The 17,407-nt window shown below is 46.7% G+C and overlaps 1 protein-coding gene across 21 annotated transcripts in view; it reads left to right on the forward strand.

The window, feature by feature from the left end:
- The first annotated feature begins 2,181 nt into the window (after window positions 1-2,181).
- ZBTB17 (zinc finger and BTB domain containing 17) overlaps window positions 2,182-17,407 on the forward strand; it is a 34,134-nt gene continuing 18,908 nt past the window's right edge. For 4 of the 21 annotated variants that reach the window (XM_063802392.1, XM_063802419.1, XM_063802168.1 and 1 more), the window contains exons 1-2: window positions 2,218-2,360; window positions 5,224-5,310. Coding sequence is in view for 6 of the 21 variants with exons in the window: in XM_009448720.4 (XP_009446995.1) it covers window positions 2,354-2,360 (7 nt within the window). In the remaining 15 variants the exon portion in view is untranslated. 21 annotated transcript variants of the gene reach the window in all.

Genomic DNA, 17,407 nt, shown 5'->3' on the forward strand with positions numbered 1-17,407 from the left:
CAATCCCACTAGCGGGTATCTACCCAGAGGAAAATAAGTCATTATGTGAAAAATACACTTCCACACGCATGTTTGTAGCAGCACAGTTCACAATTGCAAACATATAGAACCATCTCAAATGCCCATCAATGCACGAGTGGATAAAGAAAATGTGGTATATATATATAACATGGAATACTACTCAGCCATAAAAAGGAATGAAATAATGGCATTTGCAGCAACATGGATGGAGCTAGAGACCATTATTCTAAATGAAGTGACTCAGGAATGGAAAACCAAATATCATATGCGCTCACTTTTAGGTGGGAGCTAAGCTATGAGGACGCAAAGGCATAAGAATGACACAATGGACTTTGGGAACTCAGGGGGAAAGGTGGGAGGGGTGAGGGATAAAAGACTACACCTTGGGTTGGCTGGGCGCAGTGGCTCACGCCTGTAATCCCAGCACTTTGGGAGGCCGAGGCGGGCGGATCACGAGGTCAGGACATCGAGACCATCCTGGCTAACACGGTGAAACCCCGTCTCTACTAAAAATACAAAAAATTAGCCGGGCATGGTGGCGGGCGCCTGTAGTCCCAGCTACTCGGGAGGCTGAGTCAGGAGAATGGCGTGAACCCGGGAGGCGGAACTTGCAGTGAGCCCAGATGGCGCCACTGCACTCCAGCCTGGGCAACAGAGCGAGACTCCATCTCAAAAAAAAAAAAAAAAAAAAAGACTACACCTTGGGTAGAATGTACACTGTTCAGGTCATGGGTCCCCCAAAATCACAGAAATCATCACTAAAGAACTTATCCATGTAACCAAACACCATGTGTTCCCCAAAATCTACTGAAATAAAAATTAAAAATATAGTTAAAAAGAACGGGTGAAGTTAGTCAGTTGTGGGTGCACATGCCTGTAGTCTCAGCTACTGGGGAGGTTGAAATGGGATGCTTAAGCCTAGGGGTTTCAGTCCAGCCGGGCAACATAGCGAGACCCCATCTGAAAAAAAAAAAAGAAAGAAAAGAAAGACGGCTGGGCACGGCGGCTCACGCCTGTAATCCCAGCACTTTGGGAGGCTGAGGCAGGTGGATCACGAGGTCAGAAGATCGAGACCATCCTGGCTAACATGGTGAAACCCCGTCTCTACTAAAAATACAAAAAATTAGCCAGGTGTTGTGGCGGGCGCCTGTAGTCCCAGCTACTCTGGAGGCTGAGACAGGAGAATGGCGTGAAGCCGGAAGGCGGAGCTTGCAGTGAACCGAGATAGCGCCACTGCACTCCAGCCTGGAAGACAGAGCGAGACTCTGTCTCCAAAAAAAAAAAAAAAAAAAAAAACAAAAGACAAGAAGGGGTGAAGTCAACTGCTGGGCTTTTTTTGTTTCTCTAGCCATTGTGAAGACAGGAGTGAGTTGCCAGATTGGCATATGTTGCAGTCCCACTGAAGGCTAGTGGACATGAATCTCTAGGGAACAGTCTCCCCACTGCATACTTTCTTCAGCTGTGCTTGGCTGTTTGGGAGCTAACAAAGAGAAAAGGTGCATTTGGATTCACACAGCGTTGGTATTCTTACCAAATCCATGTGACAAAAAGACAAGGGAGCAAAAGAGCTTACAGTAGTGGCAAGAGTGTTGTTAAAATTATAGATTATGGAAAATAAGCAGGCCTAGAAGTAAACAAAGGAGAAAGCCCTCAGACTGTGAGAAAGTGGAGAAGTCAGTGGCCTAGAGCTACCAAAAAGGTAGAAGAGGGGCCACGGAGGGGCCATGCAAGTCTGCAGACACTTTTGTTTTCAGACACCTTTATTCACGTCCAAGATAATCAGGGAAGGGGATAATGTTCGGTTTAGAAGGTAGAAAAACACAACTGGGATCTGCAGCTTTGAAGCCACAAGTAGATTCATATCTCCGGTCCACCACTTACAAGATATGTGACCATGGACATTGATTTACACTCTTTGAGTCTGTTTTCCCTTTTTTAAAATTAGGAGAATAATACTATCTTATAATTGGTGTGAGGGTTTAAAGAGATAATGCATGTAAAGCGCTTAACACAGTGCCTGGCACACAGTAAGAGCTGAACACATGATGTTACTGTTATATTTGGAAGAGAAACCAAGGCACGGGTACAATGAGGACAACTCTCAGCGCAGAAGTACTGTAAGGTGGAACTTTTGGATAGCTAGGCGCATGCGTCTGTCTATGGGCGCTCTCCTAGCGAGGACGCTGCGCGTGCGCCGGAAGTTGCAGCCGGGAAGCCTGCGAGGTCGGTTCCGCCCGACTCTAACATGGCGGCGCCCTTTGTCTGCTCTGGAGTGCTGTCCCCGGCCTTCTCGCGGCCGTGATGCACCTCCCTCTGCGGTGGGGTCCGGGACATGGCAGGTGAGGGTCAACAATCGCCCGGGGCCGGGGAAGTCCCGGGAGCCGGGGCGGAGGCGGCGGAGGATGGGGCGCGGTGGGACGCCGGTGACGGTTGTGTGGGGGAGGGGAGGGAAGTGGAATGGGACGCCAACCGGGGCTGAGGGGACACTGCTGGGCGGGAGATTGTGGGGTGGCGGGGCGGGGGGCGTCGCCGGGCGTGCTGGCGGGGAGTGGGCGGCCAGAGCGACCGCCCGGGCGAGGGGGCGCGTGTCACCTCCCAGGCTGGATGACACCCCAGCTGGTAGCATCTCCGCCCCCGCCGCACGGCTGTCACCGCCTCTTGACCCCGCGCGCTGTCGAGGGTGGGCGTTCTGCGGCCGCGAGGGAGCGCAGTGCCGGGGCAGCTCCCGTCGGCCGGCCGGGGCGGGAGGGAGCGGGGCTGCCCGGGCCTAGGAGGAGCTGACAGAGAGGAGGCCGACGCTGTCCCTGTATAAAATCATTTCATTCATTCATTCATACTGCGGACGGTGGTTCAGCACCTGATAGATGCTGAAGCTAGAGCGAGTGATGCGGGCGGACTCGATCCTCCAGGATCCTCGATCCTGGAGTTAGGAGTGTGAATCGTGGAGCCCAGCAGCGGGGTTTGAATCCCCATTCCCTGCTGTGTGACCTTAGGCACTTTTGGCTCTTTCTCTCTGCCTGGGTTTATTCATCCTTTAAGCAGAGATGATAATAAAACCAGCCTCCTAAGATTGTAATAAAGGGGAAATGAGGCTCCTAGAACACTTTTGGGTACAAAGTAAATGCTGTGTGTTTGTTGCTGTTATTAATTGTATCACCATCGTCACCCAGAGCTCAGAGACCCATGTGGGAGACATACAGGTAAATCAGCAATTCTGATACTGCTGCGAGGGCAGAAAGCCCTCCTTCCTCTGAAGCACGGAGTAGAGACACATCACTCAGCCTAGGGGGAATCCCGGGAGGCTTCTGTCCCCCAGAAAGCTAAGATCTAAGAGAAGCTCAGCGGAGTGAGGCAGGAAAACGGGTATTCTCAGTTAAGGGTGTAGTTTGTGAGAAAACTCATCTTCGTAGAGAGAGGAGAGAGAGATCAGGCTAAATAAAGAAGCAGACTGGGCCGGGCTTGGTGGCTCACGCTTGTAATCTCAGCACTTTGGGAGGCCCAGGCGGGCAGATCACTTGAGGTCAGGAGTTCGAGACCAGCCTGGACAATATGGTGAAACCCCCGTCTCTACTAAAAATACAAAAATTAGCCGGTCGTGCTTGCGCGCGCCTGTAGTCCCAGCTGCTCGGGAGGCTGAGGTATGAGAATCGCTTGAACGCGGGAGGCGGAGGTTGCAGTGAGCCGAAACGGCGCCATTGCACTCCAGCCTGGGCGACAGAGCGAGATTCCGTCTCAAAAAAGAAAAAAAAAAAAGCAGCAGCAAGCTGTGGTCTGGTCTTAGGGGACGTTGTAAACCTAGTTAAGGACTTTAACCTTTAGGTTAATGGGAAGCCATTTAAGAATCAGATCTGTGGCCAGGTGCGGTGGCTTACTCTGTAATTCTAGCACTTTGGGAGGCCAACGTGGGATGATCATTTGAGCCCAGGAGTTTGAGACAAGCCTGGGCAACATGGCAAGACCCCATCTTTATAAAAAAAAAAAAAAAAGGAAAAAAAATAGCCGGGCATGGTGGAGCACACCTCTGGTGGTCCCAGCTTCTTGGAAGGCTGAGGTGGGAGGATTCTTTTATTTCTAGCCTGAAATAAAAGAATCGGGTTTTTTTGTTTGTTTGTTTTTGGTTTTTTTTTTTTGAGACTACGTCTTGCTCTGTCACCCAGGCTGGAGTGCAGTGGCAGCATAATCATAGTTCACTGCAGCCTTGATCTGAACTCAAGTGATCCTTCTGCCTCAGCCTCCCAACTAGCTGGGACTACAGGCGTGCACCACAACACCTGGCTAATTTTTTAAATTTTTAGTAGAGATGGGGTCTCACTATGTTGCCCAGACTGGTCTCGAACTCTTGGCCTCAAATGATCCTCCCGCCTCAGCCTCCCAAAGTACTGGGATTATAGGCATGTGCAACCATGCCTGGCCACGAATCAGATTTGTGGATTAGGAAGATCACTCTGGCTAAGTGAAGAATGTATCAAAGGGAGTGGGCCTGTAGGCCAATTAAGAGCCTGCTAGAATAATCCAAGTGAGAAATAAAGGTGTGAGTTAAAGGCAGAGAGTGAGGAGAGATGGTTTTAGAGATAGAATTGACACAATTTGGTGATTAGTTTGATGAGAGTTAGGGGCAGGGAGGAGTCAGGATCACCCCAGTTTTTGACTGATGGGTGTTGGATGCTGCTCCATGTGATAGGGAGCAGTACGGGGAGCAGATTTGGGGGAGGGCAGATATGTTTAGTTTTGAACATGTTGGAGTTGGATGCCTGTAAAACATTCAAGTGCACCTGTTCAGCGGTGGTCTAGTAGTTATCACCATCAAAGGTCACTGAAGTCATGGGAGGGGATGAGCTCACCTAGGGTAGGGTATGCAATGAGAAACAAAGTGTCCAGGATATCCCAGAGCAGTGCCAATGCTGCAATAATGCTTGGATACAAACCTTGTCGTTTTTCCTTCTTAACATTGTGTCCTGTCTCTTATTGAGCTGGAGTTCTTGAGAGCAGGGCCTGAGGCTGAGTCTGTGCATCTTTGTGTCCCAGTGTCAGCATGTTGTCTAGCACAGAGCAGGCCATTTATTCAGCACTTCCTTGGGCCAGGCTCTGTGCTAAGCACTCTGTATTTGTCTATGTTTGATGGATACATGAAAAGGCAGCTCTGAGGGAGCAGGTACCCTTTAGGTTCTCATCAGATTTTCCACTTGTGTGTCATTGATTCAGGTAATGAGCCGGACGAGGGGAGCCAAGCTGGAGTTTACACAGGCAAAGTGTCAGAAAAGAGTAGCCTGGGCTGTCTGGAAATCTGAGGTATGTCTGTAATACTCAAGGATGAAACAAATCAGATCAGTTTGTCCTTTTTCTCTAGGTTCAACATGATTCAAATGATTCTTTCCTGATAGCCTTTTCTTCAAAATTATATAGTAATGACAAAATCCCAGTTACAGTTTGGTTGGGAAATTGTTGATCTTACTATTATTGTTTTACCTACTGAGAGAGGCCAGAGTGGATGATCACTGGGCAATGCTCACACCTTTAGTTAGGTGAAATCTACAGTGGCAGAAACAGAAGTATATTCCTTGCTCCTGAACATTCTGGAAGTACGCAGTCCAGAGCTGGTAGAGCAGCTTGCTGTGTTCTGTGAGATCATCTGGGAGCAGGATTCCTTTGATAATGTGGCTCTTCTTGCTCAAACTTAGGCTTCCATCTCATGGTCCAAGCTGGCTGCTGTAGCTCCTGCCATCATGTATGATCTCCCTAGGGCAAAAAGGGACACAGAGCAGCGAGCACACACTCATTCCTTTTAAGGTTCTAATGTTTAAGGCGGGATTTTTGTACAACATGGTTCCCAAACATAAGCCAGTTCCTGCATCTGGTGTACAGCTAAAGAACAGATCGTGACTGTTTCAGTGCTGGAGAAAAAGCTGGCTGAGAGAACCTGCTCTGTCCTCAGTCTGTCTGGATTACTGTCTTGGGGGTGTGATCCCAGCCTGAGGGGAGGTCCACTGAGTCCCCAAGGCAGGCTCTTCTGGCTTTGGGTAGGTTTACAGGGCTTGGGCCCAGGGAGGCCAGGCTTGTTTATCCATTCATTGTTTCTGTGCCCAACATGTGTCAGGCATTGTGCTGGGTGCTAGGGATGCTGGCACAAGTAAGACTGAATCCCAGGAGCAGGTGCTCCCAGCCATGTGTATCCTCACAATGCAATGCAGGAAATACCTTGGAGGGCTGGTGGAGGGTGTGCGCACACAGAGGGAGGATGCACTGGCGCTGGAAGGCTTTCCTGAGGGGGTGAAGATGTTGCAAACCGCACATTTTGGACTGATCATTGTAAAATTCCCCTTGGACAGATAGAGGCAGCTAGGACTCTGGAGTCAGGTGTGAATCTGCCCTCCCGTTGAGTGGCTCTGTGTCCTGACAGGCAGTTCCTTCTGAAACTGTGTCCCAAAGAGTTAAAAAAAAAAAAAAAAAAAAGTAATGACTATTAATTTTCCTAATTACAAGATTGTCTTCTGACACATCAGACAGCAAGCCTTTTACTCAGTTTCATTGCTGAGCCTCAGTTTCCTCATCTGTAAAATAGGGATGACAGAATTGTTTGGAGAATTACGTGAGGACAGGCAGGTAATTCACAGAATTGTTTGGAGAATTACATGAGGTCAGGCAGGTAATTCACAGGGTTTGCTGCATAGTGCAGCACTCCCCAACCTTTTCGTTTTTTTTTTTCTGTCAGCAAAATATATATTTTATATATATAGTGTATATATATAGTGTGTGTGTATATATATATAGTGTGTGTGTGTATATATATAGTGTGTGTATATATATATAGTATGTGTGTGTGTGTATATATATATATGTATATATATACACATACATACAGAGAGAGAGAGAGATTTCCCCCACCTACCTACCCAAAACATGTGTCTTAGTGTTTGATTTTTTTTTTTTCATACACACAGAATAGGGAATTTCAGAATTTTTACATACAGTTTAGCAAACAAGTTTTGATCTATTGGCTTCTTGGTGCAGTAATGGTGCCAAAGGCTCATACTATTACAAGGAAGTTGTGAACACTGATTTCTCAGGAGGTGAGGCCAGCCCCACATGAACTTCTCTTGCATCCCTCTGGTCCACCATGATACATAACTACTTAGACTTTTTTTTTTCCCTCTAATGAATCATTAGATATGAAAAATGGAACAACAGAGTCACAAAGGGCCACATGCTTTTCAGTAGAAAGCATTCTCCTTCTCTAGGTTGCTATCACAGTGCAGACCTGACTGCCTGAATATGCTCAGGAGATTTAGTCAGTATTGTCTGTATTTGGTTATGGAAAAGGCTCTCCTGGCCGGGCGCGGTGGCTTACGCCTGTAATCCCAGCACTTTGGGAGGCCGAGGTGGGTGGATCACGAGGTCAGGAGATCGAGACCATCCTGGCTAACATGGTGAAACTCCGTCTCTACTAAAAATACAAAAATTAGCTGGGTGCAGTGGCAGGCGCCTGTAATCCCAGCTACTCAGGAGTCTGAGGCAAGAGAATCACTTGAACCTGGGAAGCGGAGGTTGCAGTGAGCCGAGATCACGCCACTGCACTCCAGCCTGGGTGACAGAACGAGACTCCATCTCAAGAGAAAAAAAAAAAATTAGCTGGGTGTGGTGGTGGGTACCTGTAGTCCCAGCTACTCGGGAGGCTGAGGCAGGAGAATCACTTGAACCCGGGAGGTGGAGGTTGCAGTGAGCTGAGATCACGCCACTGCATTCTAGCTTAGGTGACAGAGTGAGACTCTGTCTCAAAAATAAAACAAAAAGGCTCTTTTTTTTTTTTTTCTTCTTTAAGTCCAAAGTGCATAGTGAGAGCAAATCAAAACTTTTTTTTTTTTCCTTCTCAGCATCAGTTTCATGTGAGCATCTTCCCATGAGGGCTGCTCAGATGTCTCACCTTTGTCTTCCTCACCCTCCAAAAATAAGTGAGAGTCAAGCAATTTAGACATTTATCAGCTTGGTAAATAAACTTGGCAGCAAATAGAAGTCCTACTGTTGTAAAGAAATTGATAAGACAAAAGGTACATATGATGACCCAACTACTGTGTTGTTGGGTAATTTATAAGGTTGACCTCTGACTTCATTGATGTAAAATCCTATTGGAAATATGACAGCAGCCATACAGAAAAGCATCATCCCAGTGAATGCTATCCATCGAACATATTTTGTAGCTTGTCTTCCCCAGTGGGAAGCCACCAGCAAACCACATGTGACAATCAATGGGAGGGCAGATTCACACCTGACTCCAGAGTCCTAGCTGCCTCCGTCTGTCTAAGGGGAATTTTACAGTCAATGAAATGATTCCCAGATGATTAAAAACAGCGTGGTGACCCACTCCAGGGGAAGCTGGGGAGGGATGCACATCCCCTCTCGTCCATGCTTTGTTTGACACTGTCCCATGAGGCCCACAGTGAGTGCTCCCACAGACTCCCTGGTGTTGAGCCAGTCTGGGTTGGTGATGCTGGCGATGGTGAAGATATTGGCAGCCAGAAAGAGACATCCTGAGATAATGGTCAATTTATCATCTCCCTGCCCTGCTCCCCCCACCCTCCGAGGCCCAGGCAGGCAGTGGCCTCACACTTCCCACCCCATGGGCGGCCTCTGGGACCCGGAGTCCCCACACTACTGCCTCGTGCCCCCTTGGCCCCCGTGCACCTGGGACCACCAGCTGTGGCACGGCCTGCACCCCCCAACCTTTTTGGCACCAGGGACCAGTTTTGTAGGAGACCATTTTTTCACAGAAAGGGGGCTGAGGGGTGGGGGTGGGAGGTGGTTTCAGGTTGACTTAAACACATTACATTTATTATGTACTTTATTTCTATTACTATTACATTGTAATATATAATGAAATAATTGTACAACTCACCATCATGTAGAGTCAGTGGGAGTCCTGAGCTGCTTTTCCTGCAACTAGACGATCCCATCTGGGGTTGATGGAAGACAGTGACACATCATCAGGCATTAGATTTTCATGAGAAGCTCACAACCTAGATCCTTCACATGTGCAGCTCACAATAGGGATTGAGCTCCTGTGAGTATCTAATGCTGCTGCTGATCTGACAGGAAGCGGAGCTTAGGTGGTAATGGCAAGTGATGGGGAGCGGCTGTAAATACAGGTTGAAGCTTCACTCACTTGCGTGCTCACTCGCCTGCCACTCACCTGCCATGCAGCCCACTTCCTAACAGGCCATGGACCAGTAGTGGTTTGTGGCCCAGGGGTTGGGAACCCCTGGTATAGTGGACATTTATGAAATGTTACTTACCTCCTGCTGCAAGGTACAGGCTGGTTGGAAGCTGGAGGCCAGTCAGGTTTGAAGTTGAGGAAGGCCCAAACCTGTGGGGACGCCAGGTTGCCATCCTGCCCTGTGGCAGGGGCTATCCAGGTTGTGCATGGACAGTCAAGGACTACTCTGTGCCCCCACGGTTTTCTGGGAGAGTTCCCCCAAGCTTTCTAATTAAAGTCATCAAACCTTGGGTACTCAAAGACCATATCCTGAGAGATCTGCTAAGGGGTGTTTTGAGGATTCTCTCTGCCTGTTTAATTCCTTCAAGTTCAGATGCTTCTGGGAAGCCTTTTCTGAGCCATTCCCAGTTCCCCCAACCCAAGTGAGTTTGGAGCCCCTCCCCTGCGACTTCTTAGCATCCTGTTTTTGATCTCTATTAACACATTTTCACCTCAATTATGATCCGAGACTTCCTTGCCTGTCTTCCCATGAGACCGCCAGCATCTTGGATGCAGGACAGGGTCTTATTTATCCTGGTACTGCCACTGTGTAGCTTGTTTCCTGGCACACAGCAGGCGCTCAGCAAGTGTCGGATGAGTGGATGATCAGTCTTGATTGGCTGAGGAGAAACTGGCATTTGGGGCTGGAGAAAACTCCATGTAATTGAGGGCTGAGCATGCTTCTTGTTTATTGGGCATTTGGCTGTCATACGGGAAATAGACATGGTGAACTCTGACCTTAACTGTGAGAGTTTTGGTCAGAAGATGGTTTCTCTGTCTTTTTGACTTGTTCCAGTATAGCAGGGTTTCTCAACCTTGACACTTCTGACATTTGGGGCCAGATAAGTCTTTGTTGTGGGGGGTGGGTTCCTGTAGCGTCTCTGGCCTCTACCCATAGATGCCAGTGGTAACTCTTCTCCAGTGGTGACACCCCAGAATGTCTCCAGATATTGCCAAATATCTCCTGGCACAAAATCACCCCCAGTTAAGAAACCCCTGCAGTATAGGGTAGCTGTTAGGAACACAAACTCCTAAGCCAGGCATATGTGGGCTTATGTTTGCTTCTTATAATTACTAGCTGTATGCCCTTGGGCAAAGTACTTGACCTTTCTAACCCTCAGTTTCCTCAGTTGTAAAATGTGGATAATAGTTACCTTGAATATAACTTTATTGGGTGGAATTATTAATAAGGCCATGCATGTAAAGTGCTTAGTCGAGTCCCTGGCTCCATAATTACTGTTACTTGATAGAAGAAGACTCTTGAGGGTCAAAAAAGAAAATATGCAGAGTTTAGGAAGAAAACAACGTTTACTATGGGAATGCATGCACAAGGTAGAAAAATCAGAAGGTTCTCAAGCGTGTACCTGTGGAAAGTAAGTTACCCCCCTCTCCTCCCAGGAAACTTTTTTTTTTTTGGTAGAGACAGAATCTCGCTGCGTTGCCCAGGCTGGTCCCAAACTCCTGGGCGCAAGCAATCCATCTATCTCAGCCTTCCAAAGTGCTGGTTATTATAGGCTTGAACCACCAAACCCAGCCTCATATAACACTTTTTTTTTTTTAAATTAGGGCCTTGCTCTGTGGCCAAGGCTAGAGAGCAGTGGAGCTGTCATAGCTCACTGCAGTCTCTACCTCCCTGGCTCACGCGATCTTCCTGACTCAGCCCCCCAAGTAGCTGGGACTACTAGCACACACCACCACACCTAGCTAATTTTTCTGTTTTTTGTAGAGATAGGGTTTCGCCATGTTGCCCAGGCTGGTCTTGAACTCCTGGGCTCAAGTGATCCACCTACCTGCGCCATCCCAAAGGACTGGGATTACAGGTGCGAGCAGGGGTGGTGTCCTGCGGGGTGACCCATTGTTGGGTTTGACATTTGGCATCACAGTAGGGAGGGACCTCAACTTTAATGAAAACAAAAAACTCCAAATACATTTTATGTACAAAACATATTGTCCTGGAGATCATAATCTACTTCTTTTGCTGGCCACGGCTTTTTTTTTGTTTTTTAATTAATTAATTAATTAATTTAATTTTTGAGACAGGGTCTCGCTCTTTCGCCCAGGTTGGAGTGCAGTGCTGGGATTATAGCTCACTGCAGCCTCGACCTCCAGGGCTCAAGCGATCCTCCCACCTCAGCCTCCCGTGGCCACAATTTTTAAATGGTTGAAATAATAGAGGTCAGAGAGTAAGTACTGTGGCTCATTGAACCTTGCTGCGTGTGTGTGGAATGCCAGCACAGAGAATCCTTATGGACATTAATAGTTTGACAGTCCCAGGGTGATTAAGGTTGACCTCAGTAATGCAGTCAGCACAGATACGTATAGAAAACTGGGGCTTAGGCTCTTGGATTCAAACATGCTTGTTATGAATTGAAGAGAGATGGTTCGTAGGGCTGGGCTTCAAAGGAAGGAAGCAAAGGGCATGGTTAGAACTGAGAGTTGTTCACTCATATCTAAACAGCAGTGTGGACAGAGGCTCAGAGGTGGGAATTCCCGCTGCGAGTGGAGAGCGGGCCAGAAAGCAGGCTTGGTGGGTTCATTGTAACATCAAAAATCTACTCAGCTTCTGGTCTTGAAAGGTCTGGCAGTAGAATCTGTTCTCCCCACCCCAGCCGCACCACTTCCTATACTGGAACTTATTAACCTAAGCAGTCACTTTCCTGTCCCGAGTGGCAGGCTCCACTCGAATTTCGCCAACCTGCCCCATGGGAAGCTGTATCACCAGAGCTCAGAGAGCAAAGCACTTCTCATTTCTGTAGTCTCGGGGCCATGTGGGCCCCTCAGGGATTTTCCCCCGTTACTGTGACTCAGTCAGCAGCCCAAATTAATGCTTGGCAAATGATTTAAAGTAAGAAAGAACTTGTTTAATTTTGTAAATCGTTTTTGTTAAATGTTGACTCCATACAAAAGAATGTGTTCAGTGTAAAGAATAAGGATACAAGAAACATCTTCCATGTACCCATTACCCAGTTTCCAAAAAGAACTTACTGTTACCTTTGGAGTCCCCTGTGTCCCCTCCCTGATCTCACCTGGCCCAAGTCATCCCTGAGTTTTGCTTTTATCACTCTTGCTTTTCTTTATAGTTTTACCATGTGTTTGTATTGCTAAACAATGTACCGTTTAATTCTGCAGGTTTTTGAACTTAATATAATCATATTGTTTTCTTCAGTGCCTTGACATTAATCCACGTTGCATAGAGTGGTATTTCATTTTCACAGATGAATAATGTTCCATTGTATGAGAATTTATTTATCCTTTCTATTACTGGTGGACATTTGGGTTGTTTCCAGTATTTTGCTGAGACAAACAGTGCCACTGTTCACATTCCCGGGACATGTATGCACAGCCTCTCCAGGGACTGCAGCTGGGAGTGGAGTCACAGGGTATGTGCGTCTTCAACTTAACAAATAATGCCAAGTTGTTGCCAAAACTGTTTCCCCAGTTTACCCTTCAACAATTCCGTTTGCCTCATATCCTCTCAACAATGGTATTTTCAGACTTCAACATTTTTACTAATCTGGTGGGCATACAATGACATCTCATGTGGTTTTGATTTGCATTTTCCTGGTTCTGAGTTGGGCATCTTTTCGTTGCTTACTGATCATTCAGATTTCATCTTCTCGGAAACAACAGATTGTCCTGCTCATTTTTCTATTGGGTGGTTTGTAGACATTTTGTTAGTTTTTTGTTTTTTATTTCTTATTTTGGATACTAATTCTTTGTTAGTTATATGTGTTATAACTACCTGCTTCCAGTTTGTGGCTTGTCTTTTCACTGTAGGATATTGTTTTTTGTTTTTGATGAGCAGAAATTCTTTTTTTTTTTTTTTTTTTTTTTGATACGGAGTCTCACTCTGTTGCCCCGGCTGGAGTGCAGTGGCGCGATCTCAGCTCACTGCAAACTCCGCCTCCCAGGTTCAAGCGATTCTCCTGCCTCAGCCTCCTGAGTAGCTGGGATTACAGATGCGTGCCACCACGCCTGGCTAATTTTTTTTTATTTTTAGTAGACGGGGTTTCAGCATCTTGGCCAGGCTGGTCTTGAACTCCTGACCTCATGATCCACCCATCTCGGCCTCCCAAAGTGCTGGGATTATAGGCGTGAGCCACCGTGCCCGGCCTGTTCTCTGTTTAAATACCACACTGACTTGTAAAATACATCATTTTAGAAAACTGGTGAACTGGTGTCTAGTAAATCCTTGGCCCATTGCTCTTCCATTTTCATTTTATTTTTTTCTGAGACAGGGTCTCGCTCTGTCACCCAGGCTGTAGTGCAGTGGTGTGATCTTGGCTCACTACAGCCTTGACCTCCCAGGCTTAAGCTATCCTTCCACCTCAGCCTCCCAAGTAGCTGAGACTAGAGGCACACGCCACCACGCTCAGCTATTTTTGTCTTTTTTGTAGAGACAGGGTTTCACCATGTAGCCCAAGCTAGTCTTGAATTCCTGGGCTCAAGCAATCCTCCCACCTCAGCCTCCCAAAATGTTGGGATTACAGGCGTGAGCCATCTTGCCTGGCCCCATTGTCATGTTAGATTACATTTGTCAAATGCCATAAAAATTGTTGGTATGTTTTATTAGAATTGCATTGAGTTTATAATATATAAATTTGGATAGAGCTGACATTTTTATGATGTTGAGTCATCTGATCCATAAATGTGGTATAGCTTTCAATTTACATAACTTATCAAAGTCTAAATTTAGTCAGTGTCTTTATACCTTACTCTCAAACAGTGAGGACCTGAGAACACTTTAATTGCTATCACTTTCTCTTCCACTTTTATTCTGTGGGTGTGCATTTTAGTTCTTTTTAAACCTTTTTTTTTTTTTTCTCTAGAGACAGGGTCTCGCTGTTGTCCAGGCTGGAGTGCAGTGGCACAATCGCAGCTTACTGCAGCCTGGACCTTCTAGGATTATGCAATCCTCCTGCCTCAGCTTCTCGAGTAGCTGGGATCACAGGCACTCGCCACCACACCCTGCTAATTTTTACTTTTTACTTTTTTTTTTTTGGTAAAGACAGGGTCTCTTTTGGTAAAGACAGGCTGGTCTTGAACTCCTGGGCTCAAGCACTCCTCCTGCTTTGGCCTCCCAAAGTGCTAGGATTAGAGGTGTGAGCCACTGTGCCAGTCCTTTTACAACTTCTATGAGCATCGTTAGTTCAGCATTTGTTTAGGTTTGCTCACTTATATATATCCTACTTTCATTGTTCTTCCTTCCTTCTTGCATTTAATACTTTTCTTTCTGGGATCACTTTCATCTGCCTGAAATATGTGTTTTATAAGGTGTAAATTTGGGCTGTAGTCCTTTTGGGGGACTGCTAATCATTATACATTCTCAGGGAAGATTTTTCCCTCCTCTGTTCAGCACCAAGATTTGATATAGGCAGTTTCTGTATTGTCTTCTTTCCACCAAGGTCCAGTGAGACCTCCCTCTGGGGATGGGGTGGAGGGTGGGGCTCAAGCTTGCCCAGTTCTGCAAATGTCTTTTCTTGAAACCTGGTCTCAAAGCTCCACTTGCTCTCTGGATTTCAGCCCTTGTTTAGATGTGTTTGGACCTCTCAGTATTACTTACTGACCTATCAGTTCTTTGATACATTTTATTTTATTTTTAACTCCTCTTACTATCATTCCCAATCTTTAATGCATTTTAAAAGATGTCTTATCATTTTTAGTCAGCATTTGTGGCTGTTTGCGGTGGGAGAATTGGCCAGGGCACCTTTGCCAGAAATGGAGTTGTTTCATAGTTTTCATTTTGCAGTTCATCTGGCAGCAGCAAACTGTGAATATATTAATGCTTAGTAATGTTCACTTCTGGATTGTGTGAGTTTTTTAAAATTAATTAATTTATATATTCTTTAGAGATGGGTTCTCACTATCTTGCCCAGGGTAGTCTCAAACTCTGGGGCTCAAGCAATCTGCCTGCCTTGGCCTCCCACAGTGTTGGGATTACAAGTGTGAGCCACTGTGCCCAGCCTTGGATTTGCTTTATTTTTTTATTTTTTTTAGAAACAGGGTCTCGCTGTTGCTCAGGCTGGAGTGCAGTGGTTACTCATAGGTGCAATCAAAGCTCACTACAGCCTTGAACTCCCGGCCTCAAGTGATCCTCCTGCTTCAGCCTTTCGAGTAGCTGGGACTACAGTCATGTGCCACCGTAGCCAGCCACTGCTGGGTTTTATACGATGTTTTATAGCACTCATTAGTATAAGGAAGAGAGATTGTTATGTGCCTGTGATGACAGAGAATTTGTCCATTTGGTACAGGCTCAGGATCTGTTGAACCCGGTATTCTGTTTGTCCACAGAAGTTTTGTCCTTTTCTATAGCGGAAAGGGCACAGTTTTTAGAGTGTGATGGATTTGGCCTTGAATGTGGGCAGGGCTGTGCAACCTAGTCAGCAACAACTTCTTAAACTGTGATTTGCTCATCTGCTCAATGGGGGTGACTGTATTAGTCCCCCCTCCCAGGATCATTGTGAGCACTGGTGAGGCGGCATGAAACACTGTGCGTGGGGCACCACAGCAGCTCTGGCCCTGACTCCCTTCATGGCTGCTGTGGGTTATGGTCTATCTGCAAGGGAAGCAACCAGCCCGTGAGTTTCTCTTGCCAGTAACCTCCTCTGGAGTCTCAGCAGATGGAGCTGTTAGTAGCAAGGCTGAGTCTCCTCTCTGCACAGGGCACAGTTCCACCCGCAGTCCCTTATCAGGAATCACAATTTTTATTTCATTTTATTTTATTTTTTATTTTATTCAAGATAAGGTCTCGCACTGTCACCCGAGCTGGAGCAGCAGTGCCACAATCTCAGCTCACTGCAGCCTCAACCTCCCAGGCTCAAGTGATCCTTCCACCTCAGCCTCCCGAGTGGCTGGGACCATAGACACCTGCCACCACGCCCGGCTAAATTATTTTGGATTTTTTGTAGAGACGGGATCTCACCATGTTGCCCAGGCTGGTCTCCAACTCCTGAACTTAGGCAATCCTCCTGCCTCAGTCTCCCAAAGTGCTGAGATTACAGGCACGCGCCACCTCTCCCGGTTTACTGATAAAGCATATATATTAACATCGTAAAATATACTTCTCCACTGGGACCCCCACCCCATGTCGTCACCCCATGTCGTCACTAGCTGTGCCTCCGTCTCCATCTCATTCCCCCCACCTCCCTGGTCTTATTAGGACCAGGAGCCAGGCCACACTTGGGGGTGGTCTCCAAGTTTCTCTCAGAAGTTTGCACTTCAAAGCGGCTGGCGGGTGGGAGCAGCTTTGCTGATTCATCGCTGCCGCAGGTGGTAGGGATTTGAGGGGCTGGAGGTCAGCAGCGCTGTTTGTTGAAGGGCGAGCCCTGGGCCCCTGAGCCTCTCCTAATCCTCACTGGGCTGCTTCTCAAAACTCTGCTGGAGGACAGCACTTCTGCATCCGGATTGAGAAGCCCAGCAGTTTTGAAAACTCATTGGAAACTGAGACATTGAGTCTTGACCACTGATTATCCAGGCCCAACTTACAGCTTCGGGATCCCCAAAATATTACTCTAAAATATTCTTACTCGTTTAGTTTTTTCCCAGTGAAGTTTTACAGAATCTTAGCTTAATCCTATTTGGAATAGGAAATATAAAATCTGATGTTGGCTTCTGCCATATGTATTTCATAGTTGGTGTTTATATCCTATACAGTTAATGTTCATAGTTGGAAATCTTAAAGATAATACTGTAGGGAAAGTTTTAAATGGGAAAAAGTCTGCTAACTGCTAGGTAAATGCCTCATTTTAATTGTCACACTGTATCTGTTATACTTCGAATGCATGGCAGCCTCATTAATGAAATCATTCATTCATTTATTCAACATTTCTTAAATCTTTTTTCTTTTTTTGAGACGGGGTCTCACTCTGTTGCCCAGGCTGGAGTGCAGTGGTGCAATCACTGCTCACTGCAGCGTTGACCTTGTGGGCTTAAGTGATCCTCCCGCCTCTGCCTCCCAAGTAGCTGGGACCACAGGCATGCACCAGCACGCCTGGCTAATTTTTGTATTTTTTTCTGGAGATGGGGTCTCACCATGTTGCCCAGGCTGGAGCATGTATTACATCTTAACACTACAAGGGACCTTGGCAGTTACCTAATCCTAATGAGGATACAAACCCAGAAAAAGTCAGTCACACTTGAAGA

The sequence above is a fragment of the Pan troglodytes genome, chromosome 1, assembly GCF_028858775.2.
Source record: "Pan troglodytes isolate AG18354 chromosome 1, NHGRI_mPanTro3-v2.0_pri, whole genome shotgun sequence".
Lineage (NCBI taxonomy): Eukaryota > Metazoa > Chordata > Mammalia > Primates > Hominidae > Pan > Pan troglodytes.